The sequence below is a fragment of the Cavia porcellus genome, unplaced genomic scaffold, assembly GCF_034190915.1.
Source record: "Cavia porcellus strain 051 isolate PalLab524CR breed Dunkin Hartley unplaced genomic scaffold, mCavPor4.1 scaffold_25, whole genome shotgun sequence".
NCBI classification, from domain to species: Eukaryota; Metazoa; Chordata; class Mammalia; order Rodentia; family Caviidae; genus Cavia; species Cavia porcellus.
This window is the reverse complement of record NW_026947508.1, coordinates 18,366,627-18,390,272: the sequence shown is the minus strand read 5'-3', so window position 1 is coordinate 18,390,272 and position 23,646 is coordinate 18,366,627. Positions and strand designations below refer to the sequence as shown.

General features: G+C 46.0%; 1 protein-coding gene across 4 annotated transcripts in view; it reads left to right on the top strand.

Annotated features, from left to right (window-relative positions):
- Positions 1-23,646, top strand: part of Stpg1 (sperm tail PG-rich repeat containing 1) — a 43,867-nt gene that overhangs the window by 4,961 nt on the left and 15,260 nt on the right. For all 4 annotated transcript variants that reach the window (XM_003471326.4, XM_063235769.1, XM_063235768.1 and 1 more), the window contains 4 exons: positions 226-363; positions 7,072-7,190; positions 16,261-16,362; positions 19,753-19,923. In XM_003471326.4, the coding sequence (XP_003471374.2) occupies positions 294-363; positions 7,072-7,190; positions 16,261-16,362; positions 19,753-19,923 (462 nt within the window). In that variant the 5' untranslated portion in view covers positions 226-293. The remainder of the gene's footprint in view (positions 1-225; positions 364-7,071; positions 7,191-16,260; positions 16,363-19,752; positions 19,924-23,646) is intronic.

Sequence of the window (23,646 nt, the reverse complement as noted above, 5' to 3'; positions counted from 1 at the left end):
GTCGAGGCTTTGGGAGTGAGCACCTAGGCAGCTGCTGAGGGAACCGTAGAGGTGGCTGACAAGACGACACTGGGGCTCTCACCCCACGGCACCCTGGGAGGGGCAAAGGGGAAGCACATGACGGCTGTCAGTGGGATCACACCCCACTGCCGTCAGGGGGAAAAGGGGAGTGTTGGGCCTCGTGTGCCTGAATCACCCACAAATGCTATTATTTTGCTGTTTCAGGTGCTTAGAAGAACATGTAGCAGAGATTTTTGTCAAACAAATGGAACATATCACAGAGCCTTGCTAACATGAACTACTCCATCCAGAAGGACAAGCAATTTGGTGGACATTCCAGATTTGTCAACAAAGTGAAGAAAGGTCTAGTGAATTTAAATCACATATGCCTCTGGGAGGAGAGAGCTCCTGAGATATGTTTGTTTAATTTTATTTATTTATTGTCTTTTTTTTTGACACAAGGTCTTGCTATGCAGTTTAGGCTGCACTTGAACTCACTTTGTAGCCCATGCTGGTCTCAGACTTGCAACAGTCCTCCTGCATCAGCCTCCTGAGTGCTGGGATTGCAGGCACGAGCCACCATGCCTGGCTAGAGACATGTTAATTTTAGAATATAAGAGCACGGTTTGTGGAATATGGTGACTCCTGGGTTGTATCGTCCAGGTTATCCTTAAGGCTTGTCAAAGCGATTGCCTTTAGCCCTGCGGCCCCAAGTGTGATGAGTGGGCAGAAAGTGTGAGAGGAAGAGATGAAGGAGGTGTCGTTAAAACAATAACAAAAAAAGCAGATTCGCTATTTCTATATAGAACAGATATTCCTTGTTTCATGACATGCTTGTTTAAAGACTGTTCAGACTTAGACTGAAGCTAAAACATTAGTCTTAGTGTCCTCTGTGGTACAGTTCTGTATATCTTGTCTCTAGCCTCAATATCTTCTTTTATACAGTATACCTTGTTCATGCAGTATTGTAATGATAGCTGGTTGTACTGTACAGCACTGTAGTTTTATGTTCTGTTACACATTACGGTACTGCATGAAAGACTTTTGCAAATAAAAGCAAAGCCATCAAGTTGGAGTTTCCTTTGACCGTAGCTTTGGTCTGATTATTGTAGTGTATGTAGTATATACCATTCCTAATAAGGAATGGAACTCAGTCATTGAATGAGGAATGTATATGCTCAATTTTATATGTGAAAGAGATCTTGTTTCTTTATTTCCTAAAGCTCAAGTTCTGACTACGCCCTTTTTAACAATTAAAAAAATTGTTATTATGTTTTATTTCATCATGAAGTCTATTTTTGACTTATTTCTGGGTTTCTTTTCTTGTCTTTTCTTTTTGTCTTTTTTGAGACAGGGTCTCATGCTGCAGTTCAGGCTGGCCTTAAGCTCACTTTGTAGCCCAGGCTGGTCTCGAACTCGCAACGATCCTCCTGCCTCAGCCTCCCCAGTGCTGGAATTACAGGCATGAGCCACCACGCCCAGCTCTGGGTTTATTTTCAAAGTATGTTTCTTATAGGCAGCATATAGTTGGGTCATCTTTCTTATCCAACCTGACAACCCCTGTCTTTTAATTTGGAATACTTACATTTAATGTGATTACTGCTGTGTAAATTTGATCGTGATTTGATTTCTAGCCTATTCATCTTTTCTTTATTTTTTCTAGTTTTCTTTTACTTTGAGCACTTTTCTATGCTTTTACTTTATCTTCTTCGTTAGTTTATTAAGAATAACTTCTGCAGTGTTTGCCTAGTCATTGCCCTAGAGAAAATGCTAAAAAACTTTGGGTCAAATCTGACCCACTATATTTTTATGAATAAAATTTTACTGGCACATATTCTTTTCTGTTTATTTATCTATTGCCTATGAATGGTTTTACTCTATAATGGCAAAGTTGACTAGTTATAACAGAGACCTATAATCTACAAAACCTAAAATATTTATTATCTGACTGTTGATAGAAAAAGTTTATTGATATCTACTTTAGCATGTGTAGTATACAACTTTAATTTATCACTGTCTACTATCAAGTGATGTTATAACATTTCACAAAAAGCAAAAGAATTTTGAAAGGATATATTTTTATTTTTCCCTTCCTGATTTTTGTGCTATTGTCATCAAACATTTTACTTTTTTATATATTATAAACCTCATCATATATTATCGTTCTTTGTTTTAAATGGTCAATTATTTTAAAAATAATTTACTTGTCTTCGTAGCATTGAGGATTGAAATAAGAGTCTTCACAGTGAGTCACATCCCCAGTCCTTTGTAATTTCTTATTCTGAGACATGGTCTCACTAAAATGCCCAGGCCAGTTTGAACTTGAACTCCTGCTTTAGCCTCCTAGAGTATTTACATTTTGTATTTCTATTTAAATTCATCAGTTTATACTTACAATTTTACATTTATTTCAATGAATGTTTAGTATTTCCCAAGCTCTTCATTCCTTTATGTAGATCCAGATTTCTGACTGGTATCATTCATCGTCTGCCTGTAGGACTTCTTTTAACATTTCCTGTAGTTCCAGTTTGCTGGTGATTAATTTTTTTATTTTTGTGTGTTTATATGTCTTCATTCAGCTCCTGTATTTGAAGTTATTTTTATTGGGTGACAGCATTTTAAAAAATTTGATTCATTACCTTGGGGTCAGGCGTGGTGGCTCACACTTGTAATCCCAGCACTTGGGAGGCCGAGGCAGGAGGACTGTTGCACGTTAGAGACCAGCCTGGGCTACAAAGTGAGCTCAAGCCTACCTGAACTGCATAGGGAGACCGTGTCTCAAAAAGACAAAAAATTTTTTCATTACCTTAAAAATGCTTCCAAAGGGCTGGGGATTTAGCTCAGCGGCATAAGCACCTGCCTTGCAAGCAGGCGGTCCTGACTTCATCCCTGGTACCGATAAAAACTGAAAAAGACACACAAAAAAAAAATGCTTCCAAAAAGTAACTTGGTATTGTCCTTTTATTGTTTTTTCATGTAAAATGAGTCTTTTGCCAGGCATGCCTGTAAATTCCACACTTGGAGGCTGAGACGGGAGGATTTCCATGAGTTTGAGGCCAGCTTGGGATGCTAGTAAGTTCCAGGCCAGCCTGAACTGCAGTCTGTCTGAAAAACCAAGCAGAGCAGAGCAGAACAACACAACACAACACAACACAAGAACCCCTTTTCTGCCTGACTTAAAAATTTGCTTTCTATTTTTTTTTTAAAGTGGTTTTATTATGATGTACCTTTGTTCTTCATGTGTCTTGTTCCTGAAGTTCATTGAGTTTCCTGGATTCTCTGAATCAGATCAAAATGAAATCTGGAGACTTTTCAATCAAATACTTTTTCTATTCTCCTTCTCCTTAGATAGTCCGAGCCTCCCCATTGCTTAGACCTGTACTTGCACGGTCAATTGATAGTAGATCAAAATGTTTTGAGGGGCCAGGGATTTAGCTCAGCGGCTCAAGTGCTTGCTTGGTAAGTGCGAGGTCCTGAGTTTGATCCCTGGTATCAACACACATACACACACACACAAACCAAAAATGTTTTGAAAAGACTGTGTCTGTATTGAACATGTAAATTTGTTTTCTTGTCATTATTCCTAACTAATGTATTATAACAAGGCTTATGTAACATTTGCATTGTAGTAGTTCTCAGTAATCTAGAGATGTTTTAAAGTACATGACAGAATGTGCACAGGTTATATGCAAACACTGCCATTTCAAAAAAGGGGCTGGAGCATATGAAGGTCTCCAGGAACATGGTCCATGGATACTGAGGGACAAATTCTTGTTTGGACATCTGATTCCGTGTGTATGAAGCTCCTTGAAGTTGCCTTACAGCTAGCTTGCTTTCTTTTCTTTATTATTTTATTTTTTGGAGACAGGGTCTTGCTACGCAGTTCAGGCTGGCCTTGAGCTCACTGTGTAGCCCAGGCTGTCTCAGACTTGCAACGATCCTCCTGCCTCAGCCTCCTGAGTGCTGAGATATAGGCATGTATCACGCCTGGCTCCCACAGCTTTCTACATACTAACTTTTACTCTCTCACTTTCTATGCTTGTGTCTTTAGATTCATTCATGTTGTTTTCTTGCAGTGTCTAATCTCATCTAGTGTAGTTTCAGACAACTTAGTTTTCATATTTAGAAGTTTGATTTGAATCTTTTATATCTTCTGTATCTCCACTTACTACATTTAATCCCTCCCTCCAACTCTACTGTAGCAGAAAGTACCTCGCCCCACCCCACTAGTGAACCTCGGTTTCTTAGTTGCCCAGCTAACAGTTCCTGTTCCAGTTCCAGTTGCTCCTGTCTCTTAGGAACGGCTGGTCACGTGATACACTGCTGGTCACATGATACACATTGCATACACCAGTCCCTAACTGACAAACCATTCTGCCTCTGTACTTCCTGCTTGCTTATCCAGGATAGGCCCTAGACCTACAGAGATTGGGCTCTGATATTTTGGGAGTGATCCCATTTAGTGCCCGTGGATGTAACTAAATCTGCCTCCAAATCCTGGGTGTCCTTTCAGGGTTTCTGCTTGCTGTTGCACTATGTGGAATACAGCCAATGTCCTGGTTATAATCAATGTTGATATCTATAAACGCTGTCATCTGTGCAATTTTTCAATTAGCTTTGTTTTATACTCATTTTGAATTATATTTTTCCTTCTCTGTACACCTATTGAATTTTTTGTGGATGACAGATATTTTGAATTTTACTTATTGGAAGTACTTTCTGTGTAATCCTTTCCATATTCTTGTGCTTTGCTCTGGGATACAGGTGATGTTACCTGGAAACGGTTTCATCTTTTCAGATTGTGCCTTTCAGCTTCAATAGCTGGACCACAGCAGATTCTGTCCAGGAGCATCTGCCCTGTTTCTGAGGCAAAGCCAGGCTGCATGCTAAGTGTCCTGTGAGTAGAAGGTTTTCCGTTCTGCCTGGTGGAAGCAGGAGCTGTGCCTTGCCCCATGTGAGCCCTGGGGTTGTTCCCTAGGATTCTCCCATCTGGTTCTCCCAGGCTGCGTACTGACCCCCCTCTTCCCCACCCCAGGGTGCTGGTCTGCTCAGGCAAGCACTTGAAGGCAGTGGTCAGAACCCCACGGCTCTTTTGAAGCCCCCTCCCCCTCTCCTCTTTTGAAGCGCCCTGCCCTGTGGACATGGGCCACCTCGGCCTTTCCCAGGTCCACTTCCTCAACTCAGGATGACGGTGGCTTCCCCAGATACCTCTGTGCCTTGGCAGGGTTGGGGCCTCTCCCTGGGCACCACCTGGGACATGCTTTATGTCCCACCTCTGCCATCCTGGCCTGACCCTCTCCACTGGTCTGCAACCTTAGGCTCTGGGAGCAAAAGCTGTTCAGTTACATCTGTGTTTCACCATCCACCTTCTCAGAGGAAGATGAGAAGCATGGACGTGCCATGTACTGATCTCTCCACATGCTTACTACCTGAACATATGTGCAGCTGCCTTAAAAGCTTCATCCTTAGGCCGGGGCCTGGGTGCTCCGTTATTTCATTCATAACTGAGAGCTTAGTCTGGGCCCTATTTAGGGAGACAAACCATGGCCAAGAGCTTCAAGGCCTGGGATCACAGCACAAACTGTGTTTAATCCTCAGATTTCTTACTTATGGCAATCCAGTGAAAGAGTGATTTGGGTGAGTAACTTCCTCTCTGCCTCAGTTTCCTCATCTGTTCAGCTGATTCTTAACAGTCCCTCATGAGGGGCTCCTTTTGGGGTTGAGCTTCCCTCTGTGCAAAAGAGTTTTGTTTTTTCAAACATTCAGAGACTAAGAAATGGGCCTGCAAGATAGTTTCCATGCAAACCGTGCCCGCTGCCACCACCCCGTACCGTCCCCCGTCCCCTGGCTGGCTTTGTCACTGGCTGTACTTCTCTCTGAGGGTTAGGACCCTGAGGGGAAGATAATTTGGCAGCACACAGTCATAATGACTCCCACTTAAAATTTGGCTGGGGTGTCAGGACTGGCAAAATCACAGGCACACTTAGGAGGGGTCAAGAAGGAGACGGTTCTTTCATTACTCACAGATTGAGGCTTTCTGGGGGGTGCAGGCCAAGCTTCCAGAGACAGACGAAAATGAGGGCCAAGGGCACTGCTTAGAGATTTCCTTGTGGTTAATGGAGGTGACCCTGGAGAGAGAACGGGGCTGGTGGAGGTTCCAGCCGGCACCACAGGGGCAAGCAGGGTGGTATGGCGGTGGGTGCGCACCCGGGCCTTCCCATTGGCACGCAGAGGGATGTGCTGTGCTCCACACCATGCTCTACTGCACTCACAGGCGGGGAGTCTGTGGTCCCCCCCACCTGCTGCCTGAGGTGTTCTAGAAGTCACATCAGCTGCCCAGATGTGGGGAGGAGTTACAGGTGTACCTCACAGCCCTGTCTTAGAAAACTCAAACATGATTTTCTAGAAACGATCCCCTTCCGCTTTTGAACGCCCTGATTGCTCAAAGCAGAAGCTTGCTCCTTGCATAGCTTTCTGGAAGGAGAGCCAGCCCCGCTCCGGGACAGCCCTGGCCCCTCTGGATCTGCACGGTGCCTGACTGCTGTCTGACTCTGGGCCCAGAAGGAGTGGGGTGCTGGCTCCGTCCTCTGATCTTCTCCTCTTCTAGGCTGCTGGCCTTCCTGTCGCATCTTCCCTTGGTTCTGGGACAGTCCACTTCGATGCGCTTCCATGGCCACACCTCACTGGGCCGGAGGGGGGAAAGTCTAGTCAATTCCAAAAGAGAAAGCAAAGACAGGGGCCGAGCCTGGTGGCATGGGTTTGTAATTCCAGCACTTTGGAGGCTGAGGCGGGAGGACTGAGGCAGGAGTACTGAAAGTTCAAGGCCATCCTGGGCAGTTTAGTTAAGTGAGAACATATCTCAAAATAAAAAATAGGCTGTGGGTGGAGCATTTTTTTCCTTTCTTTCTTTTAAATGGGGAATGCTTTCTTGAAAATATAGTTTCATGTTTATATCTGGTCAAAACACTTTCTTCTCCACTTAAAACTTTAATATATTAATACACATCTGATTTTTTTGCATTTGTCAATTCGTTTTGTTTTTGTACTGATTTTTATTTTATTTTTGTTTAGGTTACACCGCTGCATATCCAACACAATCCTCCATTCCTTTCAAATGCCAACCAACAATAATTACAGAATCAGAAAAAAAAGGATTTAATAGTCAAGCCAAAAGATTTTATCACACAAAGGTAATGACATTGTCTTAGAGATTCTTTCCCCGTCGATTTCAGCCTCAGAGGGCAGGTTGTTGTGTCCCTCTGTGAACAGTAGGGGCCAGTGTCGTCCAAGGAGCCACAGCTCTTTTTGGCAAGACGCGCGACCAGATTGTAGAATGAATTTATAAACTGAGAAATGTCATAGGGGACACAGGGAAGAAACGCGACACAACCATACTTAGGAGTGTGGAACCAAAAGCACTTAAGAAAATTATTAAAAGCATAAATAAAATCCCCTAAATCTGAGGTGCATTGAGTTTAAGATAAAAATCCCTCCACTCCAATCTTTGGGAGCTGAAGTCATGCGACTTTCTTCAGGAACACGGGGAAGAGACTAACAGATTGATAATTACCTCTCTAATGAGACCTGATCCTCTAAAAAAAAAAGAAAAGAAAAGAAAAGAAAAAAACTTCCTTAAAGTCCTATCCATGTTCGTGTTTTTTTTTTTTTTTTTTTTGGTCTTTTTGAGACAGGGCCTCTCTGCAGTTCAGGCTGGCCTTGAGCTCACTTTGTAGCCCAGGCTGGTCTCGAACGCACAACGATCCCCCTGCCTCAGCCTTCCGAGTGCTGGGATTACAGGCGTGAGCCACCACGCCAGGCCATGTTCACGTCTTCCCCCATCCACACCCTCTTCCCCGGATTCCCGGGTCTCTTCCCCCTTTGATTTGGAAAGTTTGTTTTTCCTTTGCTTCTCCAACCTGCAGATGGCGAAAGCGACTCACAGGGGTCCTCAGAGTCTACATTTTTTATGACTTCATGCATTTAACCCAATCTTAGGGCTGGCACTCTTTTAAATTTTTTTTTATTAGTACAAGTTGTTGATAGTGATTACATTTGTCATGGGGGAGTTGGTGCAGGCACATAACACATCTTAAGGAACAGCATCCTCAGGGAGGATCGACATCCCACTCACCCGTACTGAATTCTGAACATACTTTTCACCGCCCACCTTGCCCCGGTTCCAGATCAAGTTCTGAACATACAACTGCCTTGGGCAGTTGCGCGTTGGAGACCAGCCTGGGCTATAAAGTGAGCTCAAGGCCAGCTCTGTTGTGACCCGATTCCTCCTGGATGGAGGAGCTAGAGAACGTTCTAGAATAACGTCTGTTATTCTAGGAAATAAGAAAGCACTGTATTTTTTTAAAGTTACTTGTAGATTTCTCCAAAGATGATAAGTACTTTCTCATGCATTTTCTTTCTTCTCTTTTTCTCTGTAACTGTCACTCTGCCCAGTTTTCTGTCTGACTTCCCATTTGTCAATTTAATGATACAACGCATAATTCAACATGGAGCAATACTTAAAAAGTAGCACAACTATAGGAATCCTAGCTAAACTGCCTTCAGAGAAGAGTAATATGGGCAAAATATACCTTCTGGTGTTGTATAAATGGCCACTGTGTAACAAATGCTCATTTAAATTCCAATCATGAGCTCATTTACTTTGACAGTATTAACAAAATCAATTTAATGATAATATATTATCCATATCCTGAGTATCCATAACTCAGATTCCAGCACAAATGTTAGCAGCCACTATTTACTGATCCCTACTGTCTGTCAGCTCTTATTTAGTTTGTATCTTTACTCTTTGGAACAATACTAACAGGAAGGGTTTATTTTCTTAATTTAACAGAAGAGGAATCTGAGGCTTAAGGAGGTTAAATGACCCACCCAAGGTCATACAACACGGGGTTTGGCACATAAGAAGCTCTAAATAAATATTTGCTGAATCAGTGTTGAAAGAATTAGATCTCAACCCCGGCCTAGCTCACTGCAAAGCCTCTCACTCTTTCCACACCGGGCCACGCCTGCTTTTGTGGCCTACAAGGCTGTAAATTTAGTGGAGGAAAGTCAGCAAGTTTCTGAAAAGGCCTTGGCAAGAGAGACTGGGCTCAGGAGAGGGCAAGACACGCGCTCCTGTGCAGAGCCTCTGTTCTGTGTGAGTAGGCCTGACGAATCACCCAGAAACTGAACGGCTGACTTTGAAAGTTACCATGTAAAATACTATTTCCCAGAACACTTTCTACCCCAGAAGCCAAAATGGCAGCCAGCCAAAACTACGGGGGCACAGAGAGAAACCACTCAGAATTTTTATCCCACCTTTTCAAAAGTGATTGCATGTGGGTGACAGTCTGAAAACTGAGCATCTTAAAAGCATTTTTTTTTAAAGTGGAATTTTCTGGAAAAGTCAGCGTGTAATAAACCAGGTTCCCTTGGTTCTGCTCTGTCACTAGCTGGCTCTACTCTACCCTTGAAACCAGACTCTTGATGTTTCTGGGGCTCCGTTTCCTCAAGTGAAACATAAAATTTGGATTATGTGATTCTTGAAGTCTTCTCAGATCATACACAGAAAAATAAATTCTTATTCTGTGCTTACTAGTTTCATCTTTCTTGAGGGAGATGAGCATTGAGAAGTTAAGGAGTTTGTTCAACATAGCCTGATAATTTAGTGAAGCAGTAAAAATTAAAGACAACTTGATTTTAAAACTCTGGTGTCTGACCACCCTTCTTAAAACAGCACCACACACACGGGTCTCATAACTAGATTGTCTGCTCACTCCGTGCTGTGACCCACTTAGCACGGCTGGGACGTGGCCCTTTCCTTCCCGCCAGCTCACAGTCCCCACGAGACTCGGGCCGCTGGTTCCGAGGATCCTTCACGGAGTACTAAGTCCATATGGGTGGTTTGGGCTGCCAGAAATGAAGTCTATTTTCCTGAGCTTTTTATAATTATTTACTGATGTGCCGGTAACTTTGCATTCAAGAAGAGACATGCCTCTGTGTGACCGAGCCCAGCCCCTCAGCCTGCTGGACACTCTCCTCCCCACCTCCCACTTCTGTCCCCATCTCACCTAGGTTTTGGTTGCTGTTTCCCTACTGTGTGACTCCAGACAGGGATGGCGAACCTTTCGGAGGCCAAGTGCCCAAACTGCAACCCCAAGCCATTTACTTATCTCAAAAGTGCCAACACTGCCCCTCGATGCACTGTTATCTGATGCTTGGTTGCTGGGGTGATGCTGGGGTGACTTGGCACATGTGCCCACTGAGAGGGCTCTGTGTGCCCGCTGCAGCACATATGCCACAGGTTTGCCACCACTGCCCTAGGGACACCACTTGGCCCCTTTATGACTTGGTTTCCTCATCTTAAAAGTAAGGATGTTGTTATAGGTAGAACTTTGCCAGAAATTACTGTCCTCTGATGCTAAATCTGATTCCTTACACTACCGGTGGGATCTGAGCACCCAGTCCTCTAGGTGGGCACAACGTAAAATACAAGGTGACTCTATACAGAGCTGGACAGGAACCTTACCTTCCAAAAGGTAGCCAGCAACAGCTACATGTTTAACTTGTGGTAAAATCGTATTAAGTCCACACTGTTCCTTATTCACTTGCTAAGATCCTGAACCAAGAGTATGGTCCATGTCAGGAACATTAGACAAAAGGCCATTCTGTTTGCAGGGATTATCGGCTGTGGGCGCCCTCAGTTGGGTCTGCCCAACCTTCCCACAGTGCTCTCCTCCCTAAGAGGTCTGCAGGACATGGTCCTGGTACTATCAAACACTTGGCTGACCTTGACCATGTGCCAGGCGCACCCCTCAAAGGCTTTGCATTTATTACCCTGCTTAATCCTTGTTAATCACCCTGTGAGCTAAGCCCCCCATTGTCTCCACTTCCCAGATGACACTGAGACAAAAGGATGGTTAAGTAACTTGCCCTACTAGGGTTGGGCAGGGCCAGGGTGCTGCTTTCCTGGCATCTCTCTGGGCAGGAGCCCCCTCCACCCCAGCCACCTTACGTCCCAGCTGCCATGATGGTGATTGATGTGTCCATTTTATCTGCACCCGCCATCCAGGAGCTCCTTGGCAACAGTCACTGATGGTCTTTTCAGGTCCCTAAATCCAGTGAGTGGCTCCATTCAAGTCTGTGTTTCCTCTGGAGCCACAGGAAAACACATCCAGTTTGCACGGGATATTTTTCTTTTTGAGGGGCTGAAGATCGATGCAGGATCTTGTGCATGGGCAGCAGGGGTGACCACTGAGCCACACCCCGGTCAGTCCTCGTGACACACGGTTTTGACGTGGCTTTGTCAGCCCTCTCCGGAGCTCGTGAGGACCTGACAGCCTGCGATAATGTCCTCGTCCCTCCACGCAGGCCCTGGCCTATGTTACCTAGATGTCAGTCAGTGTCTGCTGACTGAATCTTTGCCCACATCCTGCTCAGGGTGTCTCAGGGGGCTGTGAATAAGCAGAAGGCAGATTTAGTGGCCCTGGGGCTCACAGACACAAGACTGGCTGGAAGCTGTGCTTGTCTGGCTTCTGTGGTCTTGGCTGCATTTCTGACCTAGCCAGGCCAGCCATGGTGAGCACCTGGTCCCCGTTTCCATCTGCTCAGGTAGGCAGTGTCACCATCACCTCCCTTTCTCCATGTGTTCTCTTCCCCAGGAAATTAAGAAATGCAGGTTTCAGGAACTTGGCTCCTCCTCAGCAGAGTTCATTCTCCTTCGGGCTGCTTCCTCAGGGCTCCCAGGGACCCTGTGCCGCTGGCACCCGCCCCCTCCCTGAACGGAACAGTGGCGTTTGCTTGATTAGTCCCTGTTCTGTCTCTGGCTCTTCACCTGTGGCTGGAGATGTAGAAACTGGTGCTGGAGGAGGCAGAGGAGAGGCCCCCAGGAGGGGAAGGAGGAGGCAGATGGGGCAAGGCTTCTCCTAAGCAGCGAGCCTGAGTCTCCAGCAGTCCCACTGGAGGCGACTCTGTGACCCCAAAACTCTCTGGGACAGCATCTCCTGCTGAGGCCCATCTGGGAACCAGGAGCCACAGCTACCGCCTCCTCTGTCCCTCCCTGGGTTGCTCCTGGGGGTCAGGAGCACAGCTGGAAAACCTCAGGCCTCGGCCCAGCTTGCCTTTCTGCAGGTTCACAGGTGATGAGGGAACTGTGGCCACTGAAGGTCCACGCTGGGGACAGATGCCGGCCTTCGTGCCTGGTGCTCTGTGCTCCCTCCACTTCCTGGGCCACAGTCAGACTGAGCACAAGGTTTGTAGCCTTGGATAAAGTCAACAGAGTGACCCAGGGACTTGTAAGAGGCAACCATGTCCCCCGAAATTCTGAATTCCTGCATGGTTTGGCTTTGGAGCAGTCGCAGGATTCCCTGGGTTTCCCCTTTGGGCCTGGCCTTCTCCTGTCCACAGCTCAAGCCCATTAGTGAAATTGGCATTTTCTCTTGTGCTCACCTGAGAAACACAGGCTGCCCCCCCCCAAGAGCCCAGAGCCAGCGGAACAGCTTTGAAAAGTCAAAACCAGACCCAGCATCTTCAGCTCAGTGCAGACTGCATCATCCACACCAGCAACGGGTGGGACAAACCAGTGATTTGAAATCAGGACTAGAAAATCCAGTACATATGTGACCTGCTCCAGGCTCTGGAATACTAAGTCCTCTGAGACCTGTGGAGACACCCAGGGTGAGGAGGAAAATGCCCTGTTTCCTTCCTCCTCCTCCTCCTCCCTCTTCCTCTCCATGCCCAGCCTGCCATTCCTGCCCAGCTCAGAGGAATGTGGTTCATGTCCCACTCTTGACACCTTCAAATCTGCACATCCAAGACTTTCACCCTTCACAGGACCTCTCAAAGTGGGTTTCTGCTGAGCATCACCCCGACGTGTGGTGAGTGGAGGATAGAGACAGGTCCCAGTCACCCTGCCCAGTCCCACTGTGAAGGTCTCAGGGACCAGGCGAGGGTCCCGGCTCCATGGAGGCTGTTGTGGGTACTTTAAGAATAATGATGAGGGCCAGGGATAGAGCTCAGCAGTGCAGCGCCCGCCTGGGAAGTGCGAGGTCCTGAGTTTGAGTCCCAGTACCTAATAACAATAATAATGAGGATGATGGTGAGCCAGGCACAGCAGCATTCATCCGTGAACCCAGCTACTTGGAAAGCTGAGGAAGATCACAAGTTCAAGGCCTGCCTGGGCAAGACCTTGACTCAAACTGAAATATAAAAAGGAGGATTAAAGGTGTAACTCAGTAGTAGAGCACTGCCCAGCGTGACCAACCCTTTGGGTTTGATCGCCACTACCACCAAGGAAAAATAAAAAGGACAACAATGTCACCATGCTTTGGCATTATGCCCTTTGCTGATAAGTTGCTCATTTAAGGCTTGAGGCAGATGGGGGGACAGCAGTGGCCCCCAGTCCTGGCAGATAGTGAGTCTCTAATGAATATGAATCCTTGCCCTCCCCAAACCCATTTTGCTTTGTTTTGTTGGCTTTTGCCATCTGAGGTGGTCTCAGCTCAGATCTCAGGTCTCATGAAATTAAAGTGGTATGAATGGGTTACCCCTCATAAAATTTCTGGACTTTTTTTGTCCATCCAGCGAGCCAGAGCGCATCTCTACCTGTTGCAGGATGATGCCTGACTTCCCTGCAGCGATTTTTTCCCCATCGAATCAACTTGGGCATTGCATGCGGGAATGGCGTGCTGTGAAACCAGCTTTCCCTTCCACAGAGACAAGCTCCCATTTGCAGCCTTGGCCAGTTTCTGGGGTGTAAGCGTTCCCGCCTTGGCTAATCTCAAGTTACCATGGGGAACATTTTTTTACAAAGTTTTTAAAGATTCATTTTTATTTCTATATTTGTAGTTAATTTTATAGGTACATTTCAGATATACATAATGATCACACTCCTCACAGGGAATTTATACCTGTACATGATATGTCTTGATTTTGTTCCCCCATCCCCCCACCTTCCCTTCAAAATCCTCTTCCTCCTTGTTTACAAAAGCTTTGTTTCCATTTTTTCTCCTTTTCCTGTTTTTTCCTTTCCCGCTCCCCTCTCCCTAGTTCCCTTTTCTACTTGAGTGTTTTTTCCTATTTATGCATTCTTCCTGTTCCACAATACCTATCGTACACTTTGGTCCTTCTTTACACTTTCAATTTCTCACACCAGAGAGTGTGTCATATTTACACATGTGTATCCGATTTATTTTACTTAAGAGTATGGTCTCAAGGCGCATCCATTTACCCAGAAATGTCTCAAGTTTATCCTTCTTTATTACTGAGTATCACTCTACTATACCTATCTACCCACCCACATCGTCTTTACCCATTCATTGGTTGATTGGACTTTGGGATGCTTCTAAGATTTAGCTCTGACAAACCGTGCCTCTGTGAGCATGGGTATACATGTATTGCTGTGATACGATGCTTAAATGTTTTCAGGAAGATACTAGGAAGGGTAATAGCTGGGTCAAATGGAACCTCTAGTTTTAGCTTTTTGAGAAATCTCTACAATTGGTTGGACCACTCTACACTCCCAACAAAAGTGAAGGAGTTCCAAACCCCCTCCCGCCCCGTCAGCATTTGTTATTGGTTGATTTCCTTAGAAATCAGAAAACTGAGGCCCAGTCAGGCAATTTGCTTAAGATGGTGCTAAGATAGGAATTCCAATTTCGCCAGGGGGGTTTCCCCTCCTTTTATCCCGTGCAGGCTTATCTGAGAGTTAGTTTGATTCTGTGTTAAGAGTAGGCTCTGTGGGCAGAGCATCTAGGTTCAAATTCTGGTTCTGACATTCACACATGTCGTGGGTGGTCTTTCTTCTGGCTTGATCTTCCCATCTTCAAAGAGAGGATTAAATGAGTGAATAACGTAAAGTATCAGAACAGTGCCTAGTCCATAGTGAGCACTCTGTAAGCCAATGCCTGTCCTGCAAACTGGGCCCTAGGAAAATCTCTCCATTTCTCAGTCACCAATCACATCTGCGCCCACACACCAGGGTTCAGAGCTCCAGGCCTGAGCTGTCTGTGTACCTCATTCTGCTCTGGTCCTCCCTGCCTGCCTGCCTGTCCCCGGCTGCCAGCTCCCCTCTGTCCGCCTGGGTGGCCTATGAAGCTGAAATTAGCTCTCATGTTCCCACCTGCCAGGGTGCAACACAGAGGAACCTGCTCATGGCCCTGTGCTTGATCACACTGTCCCAGCCAGCCTGGAAAGTCCTGAGAGGAAGCTCAGGGAAAGCAGTAGGAACAGGGGAGTTGGGAGGTTACTGGGTGGCAGAGACTGGCCCTAGCAAGCTGTGGAGTCACGCTGCCTGGTTTCGAATCTGGGATTCATCACTTCCTGGCTGTGAGCTCCGTGTCTCTGGGCCTCACTTCCCTTCATATGGCTCTAATAATACACACATGCCGGGGAGTGGAGACAGCACACACCATGCACTCGCATTGAACGCGGGTCCTGCCTCTTAAGGCAGTGGGATTTCAAGCAAATTCATCTCCATGTGCCTTGGGGTCACTATCTGTGAAATGGGCACAATGATCCCTTCCTCACTGAGTGATGATGTAAATATGACAAGCTTGGAAGAGCTCCTGGTCCCCCACAAACTCTCACACAGCAACACACTGCCACCCTTTCACACCGCTTGCGGGGCCAGCTTCTGCCGACACGGACATCTCCCTGCAGCTCACGCAGGAAAGGGGCTGTGACGGCCGACACAGTAGTGAACTCAGTGCTGCGGCTTCCTCCACATCATAGTGGCCCCAGTCAGCGCTTGACAACCATGAGCTCGCCTCTTTTTGTCAGAGAGTTAGAAACGGTGTTGTTGGGGGTGAAGGTTGTTTTTGTTTCATTTTGCTTTACAAACAGAAACACTCCCTGCTGTCTGTTCTCAAAGGCCGGAGGAAGCTGACTCAGGTGAGGTGTGGTTAACGTGAAATCGGTCACCCTCCCCTCACGGGGGTTTGGTTTACCCAATCCCTGCACGCTGCCTTGCCCATCAGTCACGTTTGGGATCCCTTTTTATGCTCCTTTCTCTAATGGCATGAAAAAACAACAGCTTTCTTTCGCAATGCAGCGTAGCATAGTGGGAAGAAGCGGGGGCCTGGGAGGCCCCAGCCTGGGTCTGAATTTCTGCCCATCACTGGGTAACTGAGGTGGAGACTGGGTAAGCTGGGAACGGTGGAGCTGGGTTCTCACCCGCCAAGTGGCGGTGGTGCCTGTCTCGTAGGATTATGGGGAGGCTTAGTGTTAATGAATGCAAAGCGTTCCTCTCCTTTTCTCTTTCAGAATGATATCCCAGGCCCTGGGTCCTACAACATCATCCACCAGTCTCCGGTGTTCAGCAGTGTCTCACTGTCCAGGAAAGGGACCTGCACTTTTCCTTCTATGGTGAGAGCTTTTCTCTTAAGCAATTGGTCAGTCATTTCCTCCAATCAGTGAATAATCACACACTGTAGTCCTTTCTCGCCAAAGGCCCGTGGTTCTAATTAGGAGAGTGACCACCTCCCGAAATCCCATGCACATAAATTCCACGGTCACGTACTGGGAAGAGGAGCTAGAGGAATACCCAGAACTCGATTATCCAAACCAATTTTGCCATCATTGAGTAGATGAAGTCAATATCTTCCTGAGAATTTTAGGTATGTCAGGAAAATGTTACTGTTGCCCTAATAGGAATTTTTCTCTTCCTTGATTTAACTAAATTATTGAGAAATCTGATGGCTGAAATTTATTGATTCATTCTCCCCATTTCTCTTCCTAGTACAGTGTGGGGCCTAGTACACTGTCCCAGTGACCCTGACTGGACCTGTTGTTTTTGCCACGATGGCGATAGAACCCAGGGCGTCATGTGTACTAGGTATGAGCTGTGCCTCAACTTGATTGTCCTTTTCTTTAAAATATTTCTAAATTGGCAAGAAAAATAGGTAGAATGAGCCAAACAAGGGCAAGGCTAGCTGGGACAGAAAAGTAAACAAGAAAACAAAGCCATATTCTAACACTAACCAAACCCGTGTACCTTCTCGTCCTTTGAAAGGTTATAATAATCTCTCGCACAGTTGGATTATGGGGCCTGACAGTGGAATTGATGTATCTTTTTTTAACCATGCAAAGTAACCTTTTAAGACGCACCGAACGCATCCACTTCTTAGGGAAGTCGAGTTTGGCAGAGTTGAATACTCATGGAGAAACCAACTTAGGAGTTAACTCCCCATTACCAAAGAAAGCGAAGCCACACACACCCCCTACGAGTTCACAGAGCATCCAGGCCTCTGTTATTCTGCTCCTCCACTCCCCACCCTGCTGGAAAGGACTCAAAAGCAATCAGCAAAAGATGTCCTGGCACAGAAAACAAGCCTTAAGATCTAATCCTGACTCAGCCTCAGAGTCTCAATGTGACCTCAAGCACGTCACCCTTCTGGGTCCCAGTTGCCTCATAAAAGTCGAGGCTCTGGGCAGATTGCAGTGAGCAAAAGACTCTTATACACATGCTAAATATTATGATTGTTACCGCCTGAGTCACAAATAAGATTTCCTGCAACGCCCAGGTCTTCTCTCCGAGAACTTCTTTACCAAATAGTGACACTGCCACTCCTTCTCGGTGCCAAGAAAGGGACTGAATTGGAATCCATGACCAATGCCCTGCTGGAGTTTACTTGAAATTTACTTTTCAAATAAGAAGGCTGGGCTGTCCGGGAACTGAGGGACAGTCTAAGTGTTATGGTACCTAATCAGGCCTTTCAAGTCTTTGAAAAATTCAGAAGCAGACCTAGAAGAAGGCAGACATTGCGTTGCCCTCCCTTTGTGGCCATAGGAGTTTGTGTTGCTAAGCATTTAAGTTTCTGTATTCTTGGGTAGGGATCTTGTGTAGTGATGAGGTCTTTTAGGAGAGTCCCCACACATCTTCCCCCAGCTCCACTGTGACCTGGAGGAGACCATCTTCTTCTCCTCTTCCACATATAGCGCCTTTCCTCCTTCTGGATCCCCAGACTTGGAGGGAATTAAAATAGACCTCATCAGAGAAAGATCACCATGCCCCTGAGGAGTGTGCTGATGGGTGAGGCTGACCAAACAACTCTGTGGCTCTATACGTTTTGGAAACTTCCTGATGCCTGTTGGAGCAACTCCACCCAGCCTTTTGAGAGAACCTGTCACCTCTCTAAGTTCAAATGTTATAAAGCACCTTATTAATGCACTCCAAATCTTTGTTCTAGAATTGTATACAATACTGACTAAGAAGTTAAGTGAGGCAGGTGGGTGGGGACTTTGGTGGCCTTTCTCTCTATGCTTGGTGACAGCAGTGGTGTGGATAAGTTCATGTGTGCTGGAGAGACAGTCACAAACACCAGTGTATGGCCACACTGCGGACAGAAGGTTGGGTGTGTAACCCAGCAGTGTGGCGTGCTGGTGAGTGTGTGTTAATGTAGCTATACTTGGAAACAAATCCTTTTGTGAAACCTTACAAAACTTGCCACTAATGGGAATTTTTTTCCCAAAATGTAAAATTAATAGGTCTTTTGAGCCACGATCAACTAAATTTGCCATACCCTCAGGGCCATGCTCTCAGTCCATTCCACTTGGGAATCGGGTATCTGACCATTCCATAAGGACGCGTACTACCCAGCTCAGAATATTAGTCTTGCCATTTAAGTAACAGGTTTCTTCATCTGCCAAGTAGGAATAATCACAATATAGTACCCACCACTCAGAGCTGTTATGAAGGTTAAAAAGAAAACAAAAGTACACAGTAAACAATTGGTTAAAATTCAAAGGCAGGTAAATATATGTGGCCTTACTTCTGAGAACATCCACAGATCATTACGGTTAGAAGGAGGCAGAGCTGGGGCTCGAACCCGAACCCTGGTTAGGCTCTGAATGAGAAGACTGCTGTGTCTGGTAGTTCACCCACCCCCAGACCACTGTGGTCCCCAAACTGAACCTGGGAACCATCACCGCCAGCACAGGGCACAGCGGGGGCCCTGCCTCCCCTGCATTCTCCGCTTGTGTAGTTATCGACGCCTATCCAGCCCAGAAAACCCAGGGTAATGTTCTCAAGCTTTTAACCATAAAATTATGGGAAATGTTTTGTTTTATCAGACTCCGGTGCTTGCCATGCTCTCCAAGGGTAAAGCGATGTTATCACTGAGTTTCTATGGCTTTTGTCCCCGTTCATCTGGCAAACACTGATTCTGTTTGTTTGTTAACAGAAAATATTTTGTTGTAGCTTCCTGAAAGGAAGGGTACTGGTTTTAATGAAACAGCAGAAAGATTGTAGGGTTTTATGAAAACAGTCTTGCTGGATGGGGCTCGGGGGCACAGGTAAACGGCAAGTCTTATTCGAGAAGCATCTGGGTTTAGACCGTTCGGACCACTTAACCTAAGGCCAGGATGTGAAGTTTCATGCAGAAAGAAGCCTCAGCTGGGAGAAGAGAGTCTAAGGCTTCCCAATGCCCGAATTACCCAACAGCTGATGAATCAAGGGTAGGCGGCCTGGAACAGGATTGGGTGGAAATGCGTTTATGGCAAAATTATTTTTGCCAAGTCCCAAACAGAAGATGAATAATTCGAGTTGGTTTATAGCAGTCAAACAGGCCCAAACTTGCATTTTCCAAGGGCAAACGCTCAAAGCCTGAGGTCAGTTTATCACTGTCACCAGCCACCATGTCATTTGCAGAAAATGCTTTTTAAATCTAGGGCTAGGCACCATCTTTCTGACGCCTGTCCTTCAGAGACACAAGAGTCCATGACAACACTGATCTGTGGCTTTTTCTGTCTCCACAGAGGGCCCGGCTGGAAGCCACTATTTCTAAATATCCCGCGGCGAATGCGTACACTCTCCCCTCCAATTTTGCTTCGAAGAAAGACTTCAGTAATTCCTGTTCCAGTATGTTCCAGCTGCCAATCTTTGTGAAAGTGCTCAAATCAGAAACCCCTGCCCCAAACCACTATAATGTAAGAGCACTGCGTCTACCTGCTAATTCCACATCGAGTGGTTTCCCGAAATGAAAGGGAAGGGGAACGTGGGAAAAACAGTATTTAAATTCTGCACTTGTTGTCTACCTACTGGTATGAATGCTTTGTGAGACTCTGATGGGGACTTTGCTGAACCCAGAGAAAAGCGTGGGTGACCTGGGAGCCAGGGGTAGGTAGACCCCTGCCCTAAAGCTACTCTTAATCTAATCGTTGTAGTCATATACTCTTTCAGGGACATTTTCTCATTTGTAATCATGGTACATTATTCTGTACTTTATCTGCTTATCGTTCATTTGAGTTTTAGGTTCTTATTGGGAAAATCAGCTCTACCTTTCCGTGTCAGGAGATTTTGAACTTTTAACCACTGTGTACTCTGCCAATTGTGATGGCCATGTAACCCCTGGGCAGTAAGGTATGGATGGGAAGGTTCAGGTTAGATCTCAACCCGAAATCTAACTGTAAGGCCGTGGGCAAGTCCCTTAGCCTTTTCAGGACTTTGTTTATTGGGCTGTAAAACATGGTTACCTGTTGACCTCATAGTGTTGATGCAAATATGAGATGACATAACCTAGGCTGGGCGCTGGCATCTGAGGACTGGGCAGCACATGGAGAAGGCCGGGGCAGTCTTGGGGCAGCCCCACTGCCCTGCAGCCAATCTGGCAAGACAGGATTACGCATGCCTGCCCTGTGAGGTTAATATGTGAAGCCAGGGAGGAGAACGTGAGCCCGCTCTAACGGGGAGTTGCACAGAAAGTGGTAACACTGTTGTGCGTCTTTAAACGTATTTCAGCCTGTAATTACTTCCCTTTTCACTCTCTTTTTTTGTAATACTTATAAATAATAGTTATTTTTTCTAACTACAAAGATTCTGCCTGTCTTCCATGACTGGTCCATCAGTGATAGCTGCTCATGCCAGTTAGAGAGTTTCACCCCACCACTGTCCGGTGGAAATGTAACGGAATCCAGCCGAGTTGTTTAAAATCTTCTAGTAGCCATATTTAAAAAGTAAAGAGGAATAGGTCAAGTACATTTTCACAATATATTTTATTTACCCCAGAAGATTCAAAATGTTATTTCTACAGATAGATAATCATTGTATAAATTATTACATATTTTTAGAAAGATTCTTTTCTTTTCCCTAAGTATTTAAGGCCCGTGTGTATTTTGACAACCACAATATCCAGTGCAATATTCTATTACGATACAATACTGGCTGGTACACTCCAGTGTACCTTAAGATAACAGAGTGAACATGGTGACAATGGTGATGTACTTTTCATGGACTAAATGCTAAGAGTTAATTATTCATCATGTTTAATACAAGAGTCCATGGCATAGAGGATCTTATTCTTAAGTTACAGAAGCTGAGGTTCAGAGAGGAGATGGGACTTGCTCTAAGTTACCCAGTTCAAATGGATCATTTAGTACCAGTGGGCACCAGTAGACAGCTGGAGGATAACCCGAGTCCTGCAGTTGCTGTTCTTTCTTTCTTTCTTTCTTTCTTTCTTTCTTTCTTTTTTTTTTTTTGAGACAGGATCTCACTATGTAGTTCGAGCTGGCATTGTGTTCATGGCGATCCTCCTGCCTCAGCCTCCTGAGTGCTGGGATTACACGCATGCACCACCACGCCTGACTAGTCCTGCTGTTCTGCCCCTGCCAGGCTTTCCTTCATAAATTCTGTTTCTATTCTTTGCCAGGTTGGTAAGGAACGTAGGCAAGAACTGGAAAGACAGACAAACAAGATAATTACAAACTGTGCTCAGCTTTTGGGGGGGGGGGGAAGCTGTGAGAGAATATGCAGGGGGTGAAGAGTGGTGGTACCACCCGTCAGCCCCGGAGGTCAGAGAAGGCTCCGGTACGGAGACCAAGAATTGAAAGAAAGGCCAGAGTTGTGCAAAGAGTTAGTCATGACTATAAGAAGCTGGAATGGCTATTTGCTGTGAGCTGGGAGGAGAGGAGGCCAGGTGGACAGGCAGTGCCAGGTCAGCTCGTGCTAAAGACCCCAGCTTCTGCACTGAGAAGCCCATGGTGGGGGAGTGTGATGTGAGGTGCTGTTTCAAACACCTTCTCCAGCTACTATGTGCGGATGACTGCAGTCCAGGTGCTGGAAGGCAAGCGAGCAGACTGGTGGGCTAGCAGGAGAGGGACACACCGTAGCCTGGCCCATGGAAGCGTAATGAAGGTGTGTGGCCATTCCCAGAAGACCAGGGCACCTGGGAGACAAACATGGTGTGGCTATGCTCATGGAAGTACTCCCATGTCCTCCTGGCTGTGCCCCCCAACCTCTGTGTGTCCCTCTCCCGTGGTGTCATCTCTCCCGTGTCAGGCATAGGCCCTACATGCAGCAAGCATGTGACAAATGTCTATGACATCAAAGGACAAACTCGGCTCTACCCAGATGTTAATCTAGAGGTGACCGTTTCCTAAGGTAAAGTCGGGTCCTCCTGCCAACAGGTCGACAGGTGGTAAGGGCATGGGTTTTTTCATTATTGTTAATGTTTGCCATCTAGGTTTTATTTTTTCTGTTTTTATATTTTATATTTGTTAGTACATACTTGTAGCTCCTTGTGCAGAGTTAGTCCATGTACATAGCACTTAATTCCTTTTTTCATACCCTTTCCCTTCCTTCCTCCATCTCTTGACCCCCTTCCCATTCAAAAATGATCTCTCCACTTCCTATTATCTGACTTTTATTGTTCATTACTATTTTAACGTGACTTGGTATAATTATAATACATGCTCATCATAAAACACACTCAAACACTATGGGAACACACAGACTGGGAGTTAAAGACCCTGGTAAGTCTCCCTGCAAGGTGACCCATCACTAACAGCCAGGAGGGGTTTCTTTCCGTCTCCCTCCCTGGCCCCTTGCACCAGCACCAGGCTCGTGCTGCACCCCGGTCCACGCGCATTTTCTGCTTAACTAGATGTTGGATTTCTTCTCTCCCTGGCAATCCAATAGCTCTGCTCCATTCTCTTCTAACCTGCTGAATATTTCCCTAGTCTGAAGGCAAAATATTCCCGTGTCACAGTGTATACATAAATGCCCCCCTTTTCAGTGGCTTTTGCTATCTGGGTGAGGATAAAGCCACAGTGCTGTTTTGTCTGCAGGAGGCTTTTTTTTAGTTTTCCACCCAGGAGAACAATGGCGAGTCAGCTGGCAGGAGTAGAAATCTGATAATCTTATTAGCCACGCCTTACTTTGAGGTCTTTGGGACCTCCCTCTGCCTGGCCCACCGCTATCCCCCCCACTTTTCCCTTCCAGTCCTTTCCCTTGATACCATGTTATTACCTACTCTCTGGCGACCTGGCTCCTCTCTTGTGGCCAGTAATTAGTAGCCTGCCCATCTGGCTTTTTTGTTTGCCCTCTCTGTAGGCAGCCTGGCCATTAGGACCCTGGGAAAAGCAAAATTCCTTCACCTTTGTCAACACCAAATCAAAATGCCATCTGCATTTATCAAGAGAAAAGATTTTTTGACAAGGGAGTATCACAGAAAAATCAGATCATCCTGGCTCCAGTGCACAGTTTCACTTGTTCAGTAAATATTCCCAGGGAGGGCGCACAGGCATGCTTTTTATTGCATCTGTTATCTATGAATATAGGAGCCTGGCTGCAAATTGGCATTTAAAATATTTGTGATTCATGTGTAACAGACGAGTGATCTCAGGAGTTTGTTTTCCTCTATTAGTTTTAGAGTT